The sequence below is a fragment of the Epinephelus moara genome, chromosome 18, assembly GCF_006386435.1.
Source record: "Epinephelus moara isolate mb chromosome 18, YSFRI_EMoa_1.0, whole genome shotgun sequence".
In the NCBI taxonomy this organism is placed as follows: domain Eukaryota; kingdom Metazoa; phylum Chordata; class Actinopteri; order Perciformes; family Serranidae; genus Epinephelus; species Epinephelus moara.
This window is the reverse complement of record NC_065523.1, coordinates 32685759-32707605: the sequence shown is the minus strand read 5'-3', so window position 1 is coordinate 32707605 and position 21847 is coordinate 32685759. Positions and strand designations below refer to the sequence as shown.

Here is a 21847-nt window from a genome sequence, read left to right as displayed (position 1 = left end):
TGCAGTCAGGCTGGTAGCACTCTCCCAGCATCCTCCAAACCCAGACTTGCCCATCTGACTGCCAAACAGAAGCGTGATTCGTCACTCCACAGAACACATTTCCACTGCTCCACAGTCCAGTGTCGGTGTGCTTTACACCACTCCATCCAATGTCTGGCATTGGACTTGGTGATGTGAGGCTTGCACGCAGCTGCCCAGCCACGGAAACGCGTTCCACGATGCTCCCACCGCAGTTTTTGTGCTTAGAGTAATGCCAGTGGAAGCTTGGAACTCTTCAGCGATGTAATCAGCAGAGCACTGGCGACTTTTACACACCATGGACCTTAGGTCTTGGTCTTCGGCTTCGTGGCTGAGTTGCTGTTGTTCATAAACGCTTCCGCTTTCTAATAATATCACTTACAGTTGACCGTGGAATATCCGGCAGGGATGAAATTTCATGAATCGCCTTATTGCAAAGGTGGCATCCTTGAAGTCACTGAGCTCTTCAGAGTGACCTATTTTGTATCCAAAATGTTTGCTAATGCAGACTGCTTGACTAGGAGCTTGATCTTATACACCTGTGGCAACAGGTCTGATTGAAACACCTGAATTCAGTAATGAACAGGTGTGTGTATGTGGGGACTCAGATCAGCGAGAACTTTGCTGCCTCTAGAGCGATGAACCAGGATACATACTGTATACCAGCCTTTTAATTTAGAGGTCATTGTTATGAGTTAGGGTTCCTTTTTTCTCAAACTCCAATTCATAACCTTTCAAATCAGTATGATTGCCTACTTTGTCAAAGGTAAATATGGTTTGTCAAAATATTATTATTACCACCACCGTCCAAGTTTGGTTTTAAGATATGAAATACATCATAAAAAGACCACTTCACCCTCTAAATGACCATCTGTATATCAGTTACTCATCCTATGTTATGTTGAATTAGTGAAGAAAACTTTGGTTTTCTCACACACCTTTGCTGCAAATGGAGAATCCAATACAGGAGAAAAATCTTGATGAATTTAAGTCATAGGGGTATGCGTTTAACAATAGCAAAAAAGATATTTTTGAGTGGTTTTCAGAAGTATACAACTGTTATATTACACCGGACCCATACACTGCCATCCTGGGTGGAACCCGACATCTATTAGCTCTATCCCACTTGCAACAAAATTCAATAAAGTATGGCATGACTGTGGCAAAAAAGAATATTTTAACCCTTTGAAAAACTGAGGATGTGCCTTCTTTTAAGACCTGGCTGGCAGAAATTACCAACCTGTTACACATAAAGAGAGTTAGATACAGTGTTCCCCTCAGCTCTGTAACCTGTAATAAAATATGGCAAACATTCATGTCCTATGTATTGAAACACAAACATCACACAATGACACAAACAAAATAAGCTAGGTAGTGGTAGACCAGCAGCTCCTGGGTTCAGTGAGGTAAAATTACTGCTTTCGTCAATGGAGTCTGGCTTTGAAAAAGAATATAGATTACAAAGTTTCACTTGCTGTTCAGTTCTTCGTCAGGAAGGGCTGAGCAACGACTGAATAAATGAGACTTGGATTTTACTGCACAGGTTGTGAGAGTTTATAAACTGATATTTTGACATAGTTTTGCTGTCAACGGCGGTTCCCTTTCACTTAAATGCAGCAGGAGTTTTCTCAGTTTATGGATTCTTCATTCACCATGGAGACCATGTGAGAAAGAAAGTTTTCTTCATGAATTTAACATAACACAGGGTGAGTAATTGATATACAAATGGACATTTGGGGTGGGTTACAATATTCCTTTAGGGAGCCTCTATAGCTTGAATGCACCATCACATGTGGAAGGAAAGAACGACTTATTGTTTTGCCCCATGTAAGCTTGATTATTTATGATTTTTGCAGCTCCTTACAAATAGTTAAAAATAGTTTTTGGAGTGTACGATAGCATACGTTAGTTCATATAGGATAGTGACATCAAATGAGAAAGAAAAATGCATATCACGCTCAGACTTTCTTCGTCCTCCACATGATCTTGTCAAGTCACTACCACTGGGACAAGCACATAAATGTTTTCCTGACTTTGCGCTGCTGTTTTATTGAGTCACCTTCTTCTGAACTGAACACAGTTTTTTTTGGGGATCAACACTGAGATAGGGCTATTCCTGATCGCATCATACTGCTCGACTAAAGTCTGCATGAAGGGGTGCTCAGTGTACTTTGGTGGAGGTTGGTGGTGTTTGAGCACACGGTCATATATGTCTCTCTACATCACTTCAGAGCGATAATAAGCTTTGTGTATGAAGCAAGGTTGTCATAAACACTATTTTGAATAACCCACCAATAAAAGCATCATTCTAATAAAAAATGAATAGTCAAAATGCATATTAAATTATAAATATATACACATATTATATATGTATAATAAGTGAGCCTCAAAAACACTGAATTAAGTTTCTTTGTAGGACAGAAAAATATGCAATAAGTTTGTTGGAAAGGCCGTCTGCCATCAGAACAGGATTTGCAGGTTTATAAAATACCAAAACTAAAGTTTTTCCATACCATCCTAAAGGGACAGTGCCTCCTGAACTCATTAAATCTTATCTTTATTTTACAAGTGTCCAGTCTATACATCCAAATAGTTTGCAGATGTCAAAAGCAACATCTCTTTTTAACACAACATCACTGATACTCACAATAACCTGAATAAATTGTTGCTTTAATATGAGCTATTTAAGTATGTCCACAAACTGTTCTATCTCCTGGCAGAATATGAAGTTCTGTTCACAACACTGTCTGCGAGTTAAGTTTTAGTTATTTTTGCGCAAACTGTCCCTTTACGATCACCCCGATAAAACTCTGATGTGAAGAAAAGACAGGAGCGTGGGTATGTAAGTGTTAAGTGTGTATTTACAGTCAAGGGGAACATCTGTCACACTGGACACAAGCAAAGAGGGGTCAGAGGTCAGCAGACAGCAACACAGTTCAGGGGTCATGACCCCCGTAGAATTTAGACAGGAAGTCAGTAGGACGAGGTTCCTGAGTCTCTTGAAAATAGCGCATTACGTGGGTCTTCTGCTTCCAGATGTGGATTGTCTCCTGGAGCTCCATTTTCCCCTGGAGATTAAATAACATACAGAAAATGTCACAACACCCTTGAAGACACAGTATAGTGATGCGCTAAGTAACAGCCTACATCTGGTCACCCAACTGTGATGGGGTTTTGGATCTACCAACACTGAGATGAGGTTCAGAGCAGGCTATGAATCAGCCTAAAAAAGCAGAATCCAAGGACCAGTAACTAGTAGCTGTGGTCCAGTGTAAGGCTGTTTTACCTTAATGACCAACATGTCAATCACACGAGGGTCGTTGATGTGCTTGTTTTTGTCGAACATCTCCCTCACTTTGTCTCGTCCCTGACGCACTGTGATGTCGAGCTGAAACATCGCCACTGTGGAGAAAGAGATACAAACAAAAAGTCAATCTGTGGCCACCACATCAACTTGAACAGGGAGGGACTCATTTCTAATACTTGAAATTGAATTCCCTTTTATTTTTAAGGACGGGGCTGGTGTTATTCTGGTTATCTCCTGTCCACAAAACCCAACAGGGCATTTGCTCTTTTACATGTTTCTAATATTTTTGGATAACAATGTCAGTCTTTAGCAACGAGAGCAATGCGAGAGGCTTTGACAACACATGCAATGTTCAACATAGGGATAATTTAAACATTGGTTTTGGTACTTGGATTTACTGAGAATAAAGAAATACAGAATATCTCCAACCTTGTCCTGAGTTATTATGGACGGAAAAGGTGGACAGCTTCTCATGATTAATTTGTTACTTGTCAACTATTAAATTAATCGCCAATCTGTTTGAGTAAGTCTAAATTATTTGATTCGAGCTTCTCAAACACGAATATTTTCAGGTTTCTTTCCTCCTCCATGACAGTTAACTGAACATCTTTTGGTTGTGGACAAAACAAGACATTTGAGGATGTCATCATGGACATTTTTCACCATTTTACGACATGTTATAGACCAAAGAACGACTCTATTATTCGACAGCCTAACTGACAATAAAAACAATTGTTTTTTGTAGCCCTAGTCAGCACAATGCAGCCCCTGTGGGCCTCTCATACAGCCTACTAACTGGAGCTAAATGTATATAAACATTCTACATAAGATGATCAGAGCCATGAACGACGAGAAAAAGGCACATTTCATAACAATTCTCTTAAACTTTAAGGATCTAAAAACAAAATCCAGACCCATTCCTTCATTCGTCCATCTGTCCCTTCCTCCCTCCTTCTTTCCTCCCTTCCTTCCTTATTTTGTATTAAGTAACTCTGATGCTGAGGGGAAGTGTATTGGTGTAAATGCATACATTTTATTCAGGAAATATAGTGGGATAAAAGTGTAAGTTAACAGAAATGTAAATACTCGAGTTGAGTGCAGATACCAGGGTTGGATATTAATGTTTCGTCCACCTGACACTGTGGCTGGTGAGTTAAGAAAATATAGCAACCACTTGCATATTTTGGCTGGTGGCTGGTGTTAATTTCCAACCCTGACAGATACTCACAAAAGTACTCAAGACAAAATATTATTACTTCATTACATTACACCACTGTATCTATCTTTCTATCTATCTGAAAAATAATGCAAAGTTAAGCACATGCATTTTGCAAGGTTTCTATAGTTTTTGTATTTGAGCCTTATTATTACTAATAAGTCTGAGCATTCATCAAGATGTTTTACTACAAGGTGGTGACTTTGCAGAGGGAAATTTATGATTTTTGGTACTTAAACAAAGCAGCCTTGTTGGTTAAAGTAAACGAATCTGTCCTGACACTAGGACATTCTCTAATTCCCTCATAGACTTTTTGGGGATTTAGAATTTATAGGTAGCCTAGCTGGGAGACTAAAGACTACCAACACTACTGAGGGTCAGCAAAATGTAAAGGAGAAGGTGCCAGGCTGTAGCTACAGGAATGACGCTTATTTCAGCTGATGAAAGGTTACAACATTTTTTTTGTGATGTTTCGCAATTGGTAATAATTTATTTAGGCCTTCAATAATGATACATACAAATATACAAATGTTAAAAACAATATTAGCCATTTGCAGAAAAAGCTCAGGTGTTGACACTAAATAAGTCCAAGTTGTATCCAGGTGCTCCAGTGTCAGTGTGCTACAGAGTATGTGCACAATACGAGGAACCTGATGCAGCTAAATGGAACCCAGCCATAATTACTTTCATTATTTACACCTGTGCTTTTTCCCACTGTGACAACTGAAAACGTCTTCAGTAAAAATCGGTCTTCTGTTATGGTTTACTTGCTGTTAGCTAGCGGCTAACGTTATTTTGACACGACCTTGACGCTCGCGCTGCTCTCTAAATACCTTTCTAACGTCCCCAGCGGACCGACCCACCTGTGTTAGGGACCTCACGGTACCAGGCTCGGTACAGCTCCCGGACTCTGCGCTTTGCTTCATCCAGGTCCCGGCTAAGAATTGGTTTGACAACTTTAGCAGCACCAGCTGCCGCTCGGGTCGCCGCTGTGGACGCCATCACTGCTGTCGTTCTGACGCTTCCGGGTTTTCTTCTTCGGTGGTGTCCTATTGACAAACACGGGGGCGCCACCTAGTGGGACGACTGGTTCAAGACAGGAGCCTGACAGTCACATATAAGAATCATGTTTCATTGATGGTGATAGATTCTGCTCTAAATTAATTAAAGCTGTTATAATGAACTATATTATACTTTGAGGTGGTTCTAATATTTTTGCTTTGTCTTTGTAAATGACCTCATCAAGTGCATCGCAGATATCAGACTTTGGATGGTGATTCAGATTAATCATGACAAAACAGAGATTTTGTTAGTAGGACCAAAGGCTTTGAGGAATAAAATTCAACCTTATTTTTTTACTCCCCTGTCTGTTAAACCATGTGAGCATGTAAAAAATGTGGGTGTGATTTCAGACGCTGATCTTAACTTCAAGAGGCACATCTCTAACTGCCATTTGTCACTTGATGCTTCTTGTCTCAGTCAGACTCTTAAAAGCTGGCAGCAGTGTGAGATTTTCACGGTACGATAACTGTCTCAGGAAATATTACAGTTTCCTGGCATTACAGTATTAAAAAAATTGTTACCAGTCAGAATGACCCTTAAAGAAATTAAAATAGAAGGGTTATTGTTGGTTAAACAAATGTTTTATTACTAAAACTACAACTTGAAACCATTCTGTAAATCTGGAGGTATGTTTAATTCTCCCCACAGAAAATAAAATAAAGGGGTCATTATCCGTCCAGTTACATTTACTTTTCAATATCGTAGATAAGCAAATGCACACAGTACGATAACTGTCAACTTATATATCAGGGTATACCTTGAACCCTGTATATCACTGTAACCCTAGTGAGCACCTAGTTTGCATAAGGTGTACAATATCATTGAAATCAAATGTACAGCACAGGAGTGTTTCTGTTGAAACACTGGAGCTGCAATGCGTGTGGCAATAGTCTGCTGGTATGAGAAAGCATGAGTGTGGATAAGTGGTGCAACAGTGAGATTTTCACTGTACAATAAACGTCTCAGAAAATATTTCCCAGTATTAAAGAATTGATCTTATTATCAGTCAGAACAATCCTTAAAGGAATGAAAACAGAAGGGTTATTGTTGGTTAAACAAACATTTTATTTCTATAATTGAAACTTGAAACCATTTTGTCAATGGAAGTTGGAAGTCACTGTCCATTTCCAGTGTCATAGATAAGGAAATATATATATATATATATATGCACATACACACAGTATGGTAACCATTAACTTACATATCACGGTATACTTTGAAACCTGTACATCCCTAGTGTGCATCTAGTCTGGAGAAGCAGGCGTACAGCATCACTGAAATGAAACGCACAGCACAGGAGTGTTTCTGTTGAACTTATTTTATTGATTGCAAAAATTGTGTATAATTTACAAAGACGATACGGGCTCTACAGTACTTTAAATATGAAAATATTTTCAAAAGGCAGGTAGATAAGTCACTTTATCACAATTCATACTGTCAATAAAAAAAAAAGAAATTGGCTCATCGATGCAACAACTGTCATTTGTCATGTGGCGTGTGAATGCCAGCAATGATAAGGGGAGAGTTCCAGCTTCTCAGCCGTGGTTTCAAAATAAAAGACATCTGTGATGTGGGACAACATTCATTCAACAGCTTCTACAAGCATCCCCAAAGAAAGCTGAGCCTGAATTTGCTTCTGTAAAATCACAGATCAACTTCCAATTCAGCCTGCCAGGAATTATGAACGTTTGCTGTCTTGTCCTGTATTAATCCCAATATGTTTTTCAGAATGTTATATTCACAAACAATACCACAGGTAAAAAAAATAATTACAGCAAATGATGAGCTCCCATTTCTAAAGAAACGCGCGCCATTTTCACAGAGTAAACATGACTCAAAAGCTGTACAAAACCGAGATGACAGTAGCTCTTATGTAACTGTGTTGACCCCTGCTGTCTCAGGCAGAGGAAACGGAGTCAATGACTAGAATATTAAAAAAAAAAAAAAAAAAAAGCTGATACAGTCTGTATCTACAAACCTGATAAAAAAAAGAAAACATGCTACTCGACAAATATTCCAGTTTTCAGACCAAATGCGCACTCATACATGCTTGCACTCAAAGCAAAGCCAAAATAAAAAATAAAAAGTGCAGTTTTATATAACGTGTGGCCCAGTGTAATAAACCCCGGCTAATAGCTACTCTATGCTGCTCATTGGCAGAGTGATTGAAAACTAAGGCACTATCATGGTCCCCACACAGCCGGAACTGTACAAGTCCAACAGTCATCTCCTCTGCTCTCCTGTAATCCTCTTTGATTCAGTCACGGTGGAGCAGACACACCTGCAACACAATGAAATAAACTGTAACCACACACATTTATACTCTTAAAATCTGCAGAGCATTTCCCTGCCTGTTCTACATCAGTCCGTACCTGTCACTGTGTCTGCCTGAGCGTTAGTACCAGCAGCAGACTCTCAGTGGTCCAGGCTGTTTCCCAGCTTCTGCCCTTCCTGCAGAGCAGCCATGGCCAGTCTCAAGTGCTCCTTTAGACTCTGGATCTCTCGCTCGCTCCGGCCCTTCATCCCACTTAGCTCCTCGTGCACCTCCGTGTATCGTTCACAGGCCAGCCGTTTCTCCTGCGGGGTGATGAGGAGTAGACAAGCTTCAGTTCCAAAGTCTGCCTCATCTACTATTACAATCATGATTTCAAAATTTTGTGCACTGTGATAAAAGCAGAATGAAATGATTTGATAATCCTGTTCAACCTATATTAAATTAAATACAGTACACAGAAAAGGTGTTAAGTGTTCAAACTGATAAACGGTTTTTTTTTGTTTTTTTTTGTAAATATACACTCATTCTGAATTTGATGCCTGCAACATCTTCCAAAACAGTTCGGACAGGGGCAACAGAAGACTGGGGAAGTTGCTGGATGCTCAAAAAACACCTCACAGGGTAACAGATTATTTTACTGTGTAGGGGCATCCTTAAAAGGGTCAGCTATTCACAACCAAGGACAGCACAAGGTTCACCACTTTGTGAAAAACTGCATGGCCAAATAGTCCAACAGTCTAGGAACAACTTTTCTAAATGCACAGTTGCAACAGATTCAGAGATTTCAACATCTACAGTCCATGATGTCATCAAAAGACTCAGAGAATCTGGAGAAATCTCTCCAAGAAAAGAGGCGAGGCTGAAAACCAACACTGAATGCCCCTGGCCTTTGATCTCTCAGGCGGCACTGTATTAAAACCCAACATGATTCTATAAAGAATATTAATACATGGACTCAGGAATACCTTGAAAAACCAATGTCAGTAAACACAGTTCATCCTTGAATCTACAAATGCAAGTTAAGCCTCTACAATGCAAAGTGAAAGCCAGATATCAACAACATCCAGAAAGAGTTCGTCTGAGATGGACTGACACAAAGTGGAAAAGTGTGCTGTGGTCTGACAACTCCATATTTCACATTGGAAAAGGACCATCCAGATTGTTTCCAGCTAAAAGTTCAAAAGCCAGGATCTGTGATGGTATGGAGGTGTGTTAGTGGGTAACCTGCACATCTGTGAAAGTTACCCATGAATGCTGACAGGTACATACAGGTTTTGGAGCGACATATGCTGCCATCCAGAAGACGTCTTTTCAGGGACATCCCTGCTTATTCCAGCAAGACAATGCCAAGACACACTCTACATGTGTTACAACAGTGTGGCTTTGTCATTAAGAGTGCGGGCACTAGAGGTGCCTATCTGCAGTCCAGACTCTAGAGTTGTCTTCCACTGAAAATGTGTGGTGCATTATCAAGCACAAAATACAATAATGGAGGCCGTGGACTGTTGAGCAGATGAAGTCGTATATCAACCAAGAATGGGAAAGAATTTCACTTTAGAACCTCAATACTTAATGTCCTCAGTTCCCGAACGCTTTGGGGAACGTATCCAAAGTGGGTTTTTTTCCTACGAGGTCAGCGTATTTTTTAAATTCTTCACAATGAGAGTGCTGCGAATGAATTCTGCGCTGAGCGCTGCTGGTTGGGCTTTTTTTTTCTCTGAGCGCGAAGTTGAACAATTTTCAACTTTTGGATAAAAACACCACGCTCATTTCTGCCCCTTTGGCCCTTCAATCACAGTGTAGGAGGGACAAATACCGCAGAGACACCAGCACTTGTACAAGCGCTGACAACGATGGAGGAGAAATCTTTTTATATACTGTATATATATGTTATGTTACCTCTCATAAACCCACACTGACCTGCGGGTCACAATGGGAGATAAAACGCTGTGGTGGACACGTGGCCTTAGTGAATGCTGTTTAAAAAAAAGACGTGATAACACAGTAGTAAACACACCCCTGTTCCAACTTTTTCAGAACATGTTGCAGATATCAACTTCAGAATGAGTGTATATTACAAAAAAACAATCAAGTCTATCAGTTTGAACATTAAACTTCTTGTCGTTTGCTGTATTAAATATATCTCGATAAGGATTTGCATTTCTGTGTTTATTTACGTTTTACACACAATTTACACACAATTTTTGGGCATTGAGGCTGTACACCAACCAGCTCTGGGACCATTTTCGTGTGACATCACATACACTTGTACTTTCTGTATAAACATGCTATATTTATGTTTTTAAAATTACACTATTTGTATTGTAAAACCACCCCAGGAGCAGCAATAACAGAGGCAGGGAAGGTAAAATATACCAACGAGACCAACAGGAGCGTCCTTACAGTGCTGGACTTTGTTAAATTTGTTTACAGTATGGAAATCACTGGTGAGGATGCCCAGAGCAAAGAGGTTACAATAATGTTATAAGTTATTATAACCTCTGTGGTGCAGGGTGTTCCCAGCCTATCCACATCTCAGCATGGCCACCTCTGTGTTTTTTAGACCACCTAGGCCAATTATATAGATTTATCCCACTGTTTTTTTAACAAACTTTGTGCTCATTGTTTTACTGTTCTCAACATGAGCCAGAAAATCCTGGAAATTTGTTGCACTACATTTCCTGAGAGCTTCAGGGCTGTAAGACACTTAACTACTTTGTCCATGGATGTGAGGATTAACATTCCACGTTATTCATCTAATAGTGTCGGGGTTACAGAAAGAAAATACAAATACTTGCACAAACAGAAACACACAGAGAGAGAAACAAAGTACCGTGTTAAGAAACTGCAGCTCGTTCCTTAGACAGCTGATCTCCTTGTGTAAGTACTCTATCTCGTTCTCTTTCACCCTGAGAAGAACCTGGCAGAAAAACAACAAAACAACAGTGCGGTTGTTATTTGCTGCCAAAAAGAAAGAAAGAAAAACACACACAGAACGTCTTTTTATTACCCTAAATCCTTCTAATTATCACTTGAGCTCGCCAAAAAAGCAATTGTGTTCTGGCTGATTTACGACAAACACAGTGGGCGTCCTCTGTAATTTACAGCGTACATAACTTAGGGCTTTTGGCCAATTACTGTTTATCATAACAGTCTGTTTGTATTCGGAAAACTGCAACACTAGTTTGGTAAGCACAAAGTGTAAAAATAAACTGCTGTATTGTTGCTACTTTAGGTTTTGCTTTGTAACGACTCTCAGAGGCTGGGTGACACGTCGGTATCGTTTGTTTGGACAGCAGGGAGGCTTATTTCTGAGACTGATGCTCCTCTCAGAGTCACTAGTGTCTCTCTGATTAAATGCTGTCGAGAAAAAAGTGTAACTTGACTTAATTAGTGCAGTCCTTTTGAAAGTATTCCTGAACATTTCTGCAAACACTCCACTGTAACACCAACACTGTGACTCACGTTTTGCACGTCTACATGATACAACCTGAAATATTACCTAATCTATGACTTGAAGCTTATTGAAACTGAGTGGCTGTGAGTGAGTTTCTTAATTTGCTCTCATCCAAAGACTTAAAGGTCACTTCTCTTCTCTCCTGGGTAATTTTGTCCAGGTTTTGCAGTATTTCCTGCGGGAACTTTCCCCACACACCAACACAGTGAAGGCAAAAGGTAAATTTTTGTTTTAGTTAAGAGAGCACTAAACAATTACATTTGAAAAACTCAAGAGCAACGTGCTTTTCCACAAAAGACGTCTCTGTTGCGCTGGATAATCCACAGTAGCTGCTATTTACAATTTACACAGATTCATTTAACATCGTATAAAGACACATTACATGGAAAATCATTGTATAAATATCAGAGCCTCGATAGAATCACAGTTCAGGGGAAACACAACTAAATCAGAGAACCAACATACACAGGAAAGCTTTAGACATTCACAGGGGCACTCGAAGGGCGCCAATCTATAGTGCCATATCCCCCCTTGGGTACTAAGTCTGCTGTGCTATTTGGAAGGTAGTTCAGGGAGGGTGCCAACAACTTATCAAAAGCTCTCTCACACCGCTTTAAAACTGAGCTCAGGGTATTTTGGTGTCAATGCGCCCACCCCTAGACATTACAAATGAGGTAACATTTCATTGTCTGTAAATTTACAGTTACTCTTCCACTCTACTGAGGAAACGAGGCGTCACAGTGCACTAAGGTCACTACTCCAGTTAATCAAAATAACTATTTCAAAGTACTATTTATCCATTCAAAACCTAATTTGTGCAAAAATGTCAGTGCACGTGCAGCACATAACCAATATATCCAACATAAAAATGGTTAAAACTGTCCATAAATAAATATGGGTCAAGCACCCAAGACAGCTCAAGCATTAACGAGCGTGATAGAAGTAGGCACAGAGCTTGACATGGCCCGCATGTTCCTAAGTGGGAGTGACCTTTATCTGCAGCCTGAGGGTAAGTGACTGTACTGGTTGTTAAGTGTGTGTATGTGTGGTTTCAGTGGCTATTTGCTGTCTTATCATTTTAATTTGTCTGCTGGAAGTGGCCTTCTGCTAATAGCTTTTCACCCACACGTCTAATTGGCCAACATCTTCTTCTTCCAAGAAACCAAGACACTTGTTGTGTTTTTGGTTTTCATTTGGCCAGAGTTTGGGCGGGACTTTGTTGATGACGAAGGAAGGAAAAACCCTGTTTTCAAAAACACCGTGTACCTGTTGACTAGGGCCTAAATGTGCACAGCTACACACAGGTACCTCTCTACAATCACTGAGTAATCTAATCCATTAACAACACATTTTATTTTATGATTTAACTTAGTTGAACTAAAATTATTAGCTGCTCTTAGATTAATTAGAGGCAGTCAGAGAGGTGGCTACGTCTTTAAGGCAACTCTCCCGGTATCACGGTTAGTTATTGCTGACTTGCTTAAAAAAATATATATATATCTGTAAGACTTGTAATGCAGTGGGTGATCGTTTCACACTTGTGCACATCTGCTGGGAGTTGCAGTCAGTTCAGGAAGTTACAAAAAATACAGGCTGACAGACCCGTCACCTACTTTCAGTTTCAAGTACACAGTATGAGAGCAGTTACCTCTAGTTCACAGGGCGAGCCTTTGTTGTCATCTGTGATGGCAGATCGTGCGTGACTGATCTCCTCCGTCAAACGGGCCTTTAAGTCCTGCAGAGGGAAAATATTTTGTCTTTCTAAATGACGCGTGTTGGTTGGCATACATTTGCAGGCAATGGATCAGTAGTTTTTTATGGCCAGATTAACAGATTGCACACTATTTTTTATTGTACCAACAAAAGAAATGCAGCATGTCAGAAACTTTTGCTGGAGCTTGGATAATGTTGCACGATAACAAATACAGTATGCTTACACAGTCCATAAAAATGACATGCTATATTTCAGAATTACATCTGCCAGTGCAGCATAAAGGAGGGAAAACCTTCTTTCATTTTGAGATAGTTTTGGCTTAAATATGAAAAGAATTCTCCATCTCTTGTCCTGTTCTGATGTGTAATCTCTTGATAACTCACCTGGTTGTCTTTCCTCAGCTGCTCCATGTCTCTCTCCTTGCGGCTGATCTCCCGCTCCCTCCCAGCGTTGTTCTGCTCGGCTCGGTTTAGCTCCAGACACTTCTGAGAGTAGCGCTCAGACAGTCCAGCCAGCTCTCTCTGCAAAGCCTGAGTCTCTGCCCTGCAGAAATGGACAGATGTGTTCATGTTGCGTCCTTAGTGAACCAAACTGCAGGAATAAGTAATAACAACCATGCTGCACTACATGCTTTCTTTTTACTGTAAAAGCAGCAAAAATTACAAAGAAATAATTACAGAAATCAATAATTAACACACAAAGAACACAGCACTGCTCCAGTGGGATGACCTATTCTTACACGTCATGCACAGACAACCAAATTTAATCTTGCGAGAAATCTTCCTATAAAGTGGTTGCTCATTTCTTCTGCTCTGCACAACATTATTTTATAGCATTGATTTTATTTAATAACAGAAACATGCTGCGAAAAACTATGAGGGTGTTTCTGTTCCATTTTCATGAGGCAAGTATTTCCTACTGTGGTTTTCAAACATCTTCACTGCTCATGACCAATAACCACAAAAATAAGGAAGAGCATGCAAAAGGCGAAAAAACGCAGCGTAGGCAACACAGATAAGCCCCTAAATGCAGGTTCCAGTAGCAGCCACGGAGACAGCGTTGTGTCAAAGGCCTTGTGAGGCTTACAAAGGCAAACTAATCCATGACCAAATTCTTCTGCATTCCTTAAGTGCCTAACAGGACCCAGTGGCCTCTGCGGTAATGGCCTCGCTTAGACAAGGAACCCTGGATTGTTGTGGAGTCTGCAAATTCTACCTTTTATTTCACAGAAAACCCTTTTGTGGCCGGCTAACTCCCACTTAAAAGCACAAGAGAGCTATTCACATAAATTACCAATGCTGGCCTGCGCTGACGGAGACTGAAGGCTGAGCTGCAACCCAGAGTTTATTTTCAAGGCAATATGAAGTGAAGGCTTACACAGACAGGAGTGCTTTAACAAAGCAGTTTACCAATTTTATATTCCTGTATTTCTGCATGCATGGAAACAATTTATATTCAGATTGTCACCTGAACAAATCAAAAATATTTTCTTTTCTGTGTCATAACATTCAATAAGACTAGTTAAATGTGTTATTAGCCAGTTAAAGTGTACATCCACACCATGCTAGCAAAACTGGATTTGAAGTTACTTACTGTTGTTGGGCCCGCAGAGTCTGTGAATCGAGCACCCCACTGCTTAGCCTTTTGACTCTCTCCACCTCTCTCTCCAGCTCCTCTTTGTGTTTCTTCTTCAAAGCCTCCATTACTGAAACACAAACACACAAGCGTGACTCAGCTTCTACATGATCTCCTCCTGGTAGCTGGTAACTGTACATCAAGGCTTTTTCTGACTGGGGACGCTCAGAGGTAAAAGAAATGAGAAAAACCAACAAAAAATGTGAATCCAAAAAATGTTAACAGTCTCAACTCGCACAAGCAAAGACTGGATCTGTACAGAATACTGAGATATGACAATCAATTAACAGTGTTCCTACACATTTTTCATTTCAAATTTCCATACTTATCAGTAGATTTTTCAGACCATATTTAACACCTTAGTACAAATGGTAAGATGTTTATAACATATAATGTATATTATATTAGGCACTGTCAAGCCAGCCCTGGGAAAACTGCATTTACACACTGTGGGCTTTCAGTCCACATATGCAGAAAGTCAGACAGTGTTCTACTATCAAACATCATCTCTGCCCACACTTAAAGTAACCAGTGCTACCAATACTGTATTATTTTCCCTTAACATATTGATTTAATAATATTGTTATTATTGTCTCCCCCATATTTTTAGTCTTCTACTAAATAAGCACAAAAATTGGTTGAAGAAACGATGATGGAAACGACGATGAAGGCAGCCATTAAAATTTTCTTTTGCAGAAAAGTTACTGTCTTGATAACTATATCACACAACACTTATTCCTTTAACGTTTTCTCATAGTTTATAAGTGAAATTAATAATTAGTGAACATAATTATTATTATGACAATAACATAATGCTATTCTTCTCCACCCTGCCTAGTCTGCTGACCTCGTGCGGTGTCCTGGGTCTCCTCCAGCAGCAGCCTGTCCTTCTCGGCCTCCAGCTCCTTGATTTGGCGGTCATGCTGCCTCTGCAGCTCCTCCAGCGCCTGTCGATGAGCACGGTCCATGGCTGCCAGGCTGCGGCCACAGGGGGCCTCAGGGCCACAGCCACCCCTCACACCTCCCCATTTCCCTCCTCCTCCTCCTCCTCCTCCTTGAAGTTGCTCCAGCTGCTGCCTCAGTGACGCCACCTGAGAAAAGGCAGAAACGGAGGTAAAGCCCACTGAGTCATGGGAAACAGGGAGACAGGCTGATCAATGTAGCATGTTTACATGAGATGGCACAAACACTGGTGCTGGCAGTGAAATACTTGAGCGGCAATAAGGATGAGGATATGAACGGGATGCTTTTGGATTGCCAAAAGTCGGGTCTGAATGTTCCCAACCAACAGCAGATTCATTCATTCATTCATTCTCACTGACTTCAGAATAAACCTCATGAAAATTTTAACCAAATCAATAACTTTGTTGCAGGGTCCCACTGCCAGCACGCAATCTACACATGATCCCAACTGTGCACCATATTGATTCGTTGTGTTCCTATGAATAGGACTAATGATGCCAACGCTCGCTCCACTGCTATAGCTTGGGCATTCTGCACCACTTGGATTTCATGGTTGTTGGTGCTCAAAGTTCAAATGACTTCAACTTTGAACCCAAACACCGCTGACCTTTCAAAGCCTGATTAGATTCAAGCTACAGAAGAAGCTTTAACACAAAGGAAGCATTCAGCTTTATTTATATACGAATCATAGCATGATTAAAGGAGCTGTACACGACATTCAAAGCAGATCTTTAACTCAGAGGTTGTCTGCACTATGGAGGTGGCTGAGCCAGTAGCTAGCAGCCAACGGTGCTAACAGCATGAACAGCGCTAACAATGGCAAAAGCTGAAGGAGTTTAAGGTGTTAATCGGGAAGGGGAACCAGACAGTGGGCGACAGTGGTACTTAAATGTAATAATTTGTTGCTTTCTTTGTCATTTTTCTTTCTTTGAGTTTTTAGGTTTTAGGCTGTTGCGATACTGGATTCTGTGTGTTTGTACTGTAATGTCTGTTTTGTTGTACTCATGACTACTGTCTGCATCTCAAATTGCCCTTTGGGGACATTAAAGTTTACCTTACCTTACCGTATTACAACACACACAGAGTGAGCGTGACTTTAGTCTCTGCTCAGAACATCATTACTCCGCTATATCTTTTCATAGCAAAGTGATTTGCTGCTATATTAATGCTCTGAAAGTTGTATACAGAACCTTAAAGAATAAATGCACATAGGCTTCTCTGTGGCATGAAAATGACAGCTCTTGTTTATACTGGAAATGACCAGTAAGATGAAATACCAGCAATTAGCAGAGCTCTTCACCTAACATTTGTGGTGCAGCTGTGTATGAATCATGTGTAGAGACTCACTGCAAACAGGTTCAAACCAAACTGCACATCACAACACGCAGAGACAGAACAGACAGCAGTGTCAGCAGTATTTCCCATATCAATGTCCAATCATGAATTTCTACTTTTAATTTTTCCACTGCATATTTTAGATGGAAAACACTGCTGAAGAGCAGGTAGGAAAAATAGTGAGTCAAGTGTTAACAGGCAGAAACAGGAAATGTTAACATCATCCGTACAGATGAGTTAATTTGCATTTTATTTAATTTGCAAATTGGAAAATCATCTCCACGCACTACCTCCCTCTGCAGCGCCTCATTGGCTGACTGGCTGGAAGACCGTGATCCCATTGGTGGTAAGGAGCTCATCTCCTTTAATGGCATGCGCTCAAACTCAGCCCACTTTTTCTCTATTTCGTCCTCCGTGCGTAGCCTTTGGTTCGATCCCACGCCTGTGCCCTTCCTGGACAGCACAGCCTCCCACTGGCTGCTTGTGTTCCTCTCCTCCTGCCACTGGCTGTGCTCTCTCCCTTGTCCCTCTGCTGCTTCTCTCTGGCTGGCTGGAAGGGGGCCAGATGAGGCAGGTACAGGGGACAGTTCGACATAGTCAAATCTACGATGAGTGGGAGGAGCTGAGGTTGGAGCATCTGACTGAATGTCGGCATGACGTGATGATGGGCGACGGGACGACAGCTGAAAGCGAGAGTGGGAGTTTTCCTTGTCGCTGCTGCTGTCAGGTAATCTAGAGGAGAGAAGAGACAAATAAATAAATCAAAAATAAAGGCATTTTCTTCTTCTCCTATCTCCATAAATTGTACTTTAATAAAATAAATAGATAATTGATGGATCGCAAATTCATCAAGGTTTATGGAATAAGAAAACCAGCCTCATACAAAGCCTCAAAATCAACACCCGAGGCTCAGCTGGCAGTGAGTCATTAAGAAAACACAACACGCGTTGGTATACCATGTAACTAATGAAACTTTGATTCATCTTCAACAGCCAAAGTATACAGTGACTGAAACTCTTCCAGGGCAGAGTTACTGGTACATGTGAGTAACAGAGCCTCTTATCTGACTGTATTTAGCCAGGGCTGAGACCTGCATGAGCAATCCAAGAATGCTGAGGCAACCAATTTTAAAATAACAGGAGTGTAAAAGCAAAACTTGCAGAATGAAGCCTCCTTAGATGCTACTTAAATTTAGTGACAAAGCCCCTCACATGCCACCTAAGCTAAAGAGATGTTTTAAAATGTTGTGGGTATTGTGAGGGGAGCTACTCTGGGTATGAAACATCTTTTTGCAGATGCACCCACCTCTAAATCGCTGCATTAAACGTGGCTGTTTTGTTCATGCTGCAGATGTGAGAACCTTCTGTCCACAACAGTTTCACACTTGCTGAAACTCCCCTCTCTGTGATTACACAAGACACTGTGCTACACTATAAAAATAACACACTTAAGCTGTGAAGCAAAGCTCCTAAACTTTGCAACATCCAATTCTGCCTACTTTGGATTACAAACATTGCAGTAGGATAATCCCTGTGTGTATATAGATATTTCTCTAAACTCTGATACACATATTTGTAAAAATAAAAATTTGTTTATTAGTAGAGCAGATGTGTTTTTTCCCCTTATTGGGATCTTTTTGAGCTTTGCCCTAATTTTTAGAGGGGTGTTTTCAAAGCAATTTCTGTACACGTATTTAGATTTCATCAGTTTTGTCTCAACTTAATAGAATATATTTTTACACGTAGGGGATATACACTGATATATGGGATGATGAAGTTGATATAAGGCTTTAAAAATGATGATATACGTTTGTTAATTTGTGGTATGGCCTTTGCACCACTGTTTTTGTCCTATGTTACTGTTTAGTGTCAGTTGGTGTGCCACCCTGAGTGGTTTAGATGGTTAACCACACCTGCCAACGTAGATCTTGTCGGCCTGTTAGTGTGCTCTCTATAAATATAGGTGTGGTTTCAACTTTTCAAACATTTTGACCTGACAAAGATCTAGGTGAGATCGAAACGTTGTCTCGATTAAGCTTTTGTGGTATGGATAAAGTGTTCAGGCGTTACTTTTTGCCACCATTGCTCACATTAAGAAACCTAAAATATCAAATTAACAGTTACATGAAACAGGCAGAGAAACCAAGTAACTCCCTGACTTCATTAAGGTGTGATAAGGAAATGTTAATTCTTACATGATAAATTAACCAGTTACAAAATTAAATTAGTTCATTTACTGTCAATAAACAAACATTTTTGCTTACATAACTGCAGGAGTACGAGAGATCACTACAAACTGCCTTCTAACTCAAGTGTGCAAGGTTTAAAAAACTATATTTAATTTCAGCCTGAGCAAAATCTTAACTTTCATTTTTTAAAATTGAACTGGCTCTTACTGTGTGAGGTCTGGAGAGCTGCTGGGCCGTATACACTTCTTTAAAACCTCTATCCAATTCCGCCTGATCCCAGCTGTCATGGCAGACAGTGTGAACGCGGCGTCCCGCGTCTGGAGGACAAAAGAGAAAACAGGTCAAGGAGACACAAAGATGTGACAGAACTGGGGTGAGATGGAAACGATAAAGGAAAACGGAGAGAAAGGGAGATGTGGAGAGACAGGTAGAGGAGATACAGACAGAGATGTGAGTTATGATAACAAAATAACAAGAAAAAGGCAGCAGGGAGAAATTGAGAGCGGGTGTGGTGATAAGGACGCTGATAAGGAGGACAAGAAGGGAAGAAGAAAATCAGTCTATCGACCCGTAACACAGATACTCACCTGTACCTGAAACCCATAGTTCTTCTCCACATCAAACTCACACACCTTCACGCACGATTTAAGGTCAATCTCCCCGTCCAAGTCGTCTTTCTAAACAGACAACACAGGAACATTTCTTTAATACTTTACTGCAATGATTAACACAATATGTTTGCTCATGCTTAAGGAGCTTAACCAAGCTTCTTAATGAAAAAATATACCTCCTCTGCACTCGAGTCTCTGTAGTACTTCAGTCCAGCATCAGTCAAGACAAACCAATGCTTCTTCCACTAAAACAAACAAAGCAGATATAAATTAATCCAAGGCATTTAGGTTCAAATATGTCAAATATCAAAACAATACAATGACAATTTCTGGCATGGTAACACCAAATAAAGCATTATTTTCACTTGAGAGAGCCATGACAACAAGAAGGCCCCATATTAAACAGCAAACATACAGCATGTGATGTGTGAAATGAGAAGCTCATTCATTCAAGCGTATCATTCACAGACAGGAGACACCTGCTGTGCCTCCAGATATTACTGTGATAACGTGGATAATCCGCCGCTATCACCTTACACACAACCTTTCTAATTAGGATCGAGGGATGGAAGGAAGAGGGTGGTGACGACGGAGGGAGAGGAAGATATGACATCTGACAATGACATGCAGTTTATGTGCCTTACCTCTCCACTGTCGTCCAGTTTGGACATCCATCCCTTCTTGAAGTTCAGGAGGTCAGGCTGTGAGGCAAAGAGTACACAGTGTCAGGTTCACTGATGTTTATCTGAATGACTGACAGAAATGCCACAAATACAAAAAAAGGAAGAAAGAGACTCTACTGTCCGTCTCAGTCAAGGTCATTTTTTTTTGTATATCCGTTTATCACAAGCAAGTCTCCGAGGATGTGACAGTGAAAAAAGAACCAGAGACAGTGAAGAGGAACAGAAAGAAAAGTAAAAAGAAAGCAAGACAAAGGACGAATTCAGTTATATCAAAGGGTGGGGCAATATAATTACATCTCTATACAAGAAATTAGCAGCTACCACACCACCGCAGGGTTTTTCTGTCATCGCACATGAAGGCAACCGATACAATGCTGCTGGCTTTTTTGCCACAAAGAACATAAACCAGTTTCTATTGTGCAGAAACTTGCTTTTCTTAAAAATGCATGTTAAAACTGGAACTGGTACCAGGAAATATTAAAACTATTTCTGAAAAACTGCTACAATTGGGACCATATTTTGTATTTTTGTGTCTTCTGTGAATGTGTGCAAGGTGTCTATGTATGCAAACAGGTGTGTGCCAAGACGGGAATATCATTGGTCGACAGCTCTGGCAGGTGATTGCAAGGTTCCTACAGTCAGGCAAGTTAGGTTTAAGACTTTAAGACTGTTTTAATGCCTCTCGGAGTTAGATTTAAGACCAGTTTTAAAACATTTCTGACATCAAAAACATCATTTAATCTAGTAACATTGCACACAGGTTTCCTAATTCCTTATTTGACTTGTGTAACTGCTGTTTGCCACCGTGTTCAGACACTGCAATACATCTGCTTTCTGTGTAGGCGTACACCCAAATGTTGTTCTGAGATCTGTTGCTACTGACTCTGGTGCGGGTGTCGGAGATAAGGGGTGAAGGTGCTGCAGAAATGAGGGTAGAAATAAACCTAGGGGCAGTTTACTTGGTAATTTCTGTGTTTCTCACTCTGCATGTGGGATTCCACTGCCTTGATTCCCACCATGCGAAGTTTTAAAAGCTTTTTGCATAAAATATACCAAGCCTTGTATGCACTGCCTCAAACCAGTTTCAATCATTCCACAAAATCTTGGTTAAATAGCAAATGTACTTGAATTTGCACTTTCCCATGTCGTCAAGGGTACAAAGACAAGTAGCTACCAAACAGTGGATCCTCTGCTCTGTAAATGAGTGTCGATGGTTCACAATCCTGATATAGATATAAAAAAACAAAAAACAAAGATGTTTCCAATAATTTTGAGCTTTTACAGAAAGATTCTGATTCATAAAGTCCTATCCCAATGTCTCAGCAGTTTGAAAATGTTTGAAAGATTTACTTAAGATATTTTAATCCAGATTAAGGCATTATC

General features: G+C 40.4%; 2 protein-coding genes across 2 annotated transcripts in view; both read right to left on the bottom strand.

The window, feature by feature from the left end:
- Positions 1 to 2861: 2861 nt before the first annotated feature.
- On the bottom strand, positions 2862 to 5586 carry ndufa6 (NADH:ubiquinone oxidoreductase subunit A6). Its single transcript, XM_050070000.1, has 3 exons — positions 5405 to 5586; positions 3305 to 3420; positions 2862 to 3086 (listed from the first exon to the last, which is right to left on the bottom strand). The coding sequence occupies exons 1-3, from the start codon at positions 5541 to 5543 to the stop codon at positions 2955 to 2957; spliced, it is 387 nt and encodes a 128-aa protein (XP_049925957.1). The 5' UTR covers positions 5544 to 5586; the 3' UTR covers positions 2862 to 2954.
- Positions 5587 to 6905: 1319 nt separating this feature from the next.
- LOC126406170 (TRIO and F-actin-binding protein-like) overlaps positions 6906 to 21847 on the bottom strand; it is a 31357-nt gene continuing 16415 nt past the window's right edge. The window contains exons 9-20 of the mRNA XM_050070347.1: positions 20426 to 20482; positions 19958 to 20026; positions 19758 to 19847; positions 19378 to 19487; positions 17273 to 17714; positions 15532 to 15775; positions 14643 to 14754; positions 13433 to 13592; positions 12984 to 13070; positions 10712 to 10798; positions 7976 to 8180; positions 6906 to 7884 (exon numbers count right to left, since the gene is read on the bottom strand). Of these exons, the coding sequence (XP_049926304.1) occupies positions 8019 to 8180; positions 10712 to 10798; positions 12984 to 13070; positions 13433 to 13592; positions 14643 to 14754; positions 15532 to 15775; positions 17273 to 17714; positions 19378 to 19487; positions 19758 to 19847; positions 19958 to 20026; positions 20426 to 20482 (1620 nt within the window). The 3' untranslated portion in view covers positions 6906 to 7884; positions 7976 to 8018. The remainder of the gene's footprint in view (positions 7885 to 7975; positions 8181 to 10711; positions 10799 to 12983; positions 13071 to 13432; positions 13593 to 14642; positions 14755 to 15531; positions 15776 to 17272; positions 17715 to 19377; positions 19488 to 19757; positions 19848 to 19957; positions 20027 to 20425; positions 20483 to 21847) is intronic.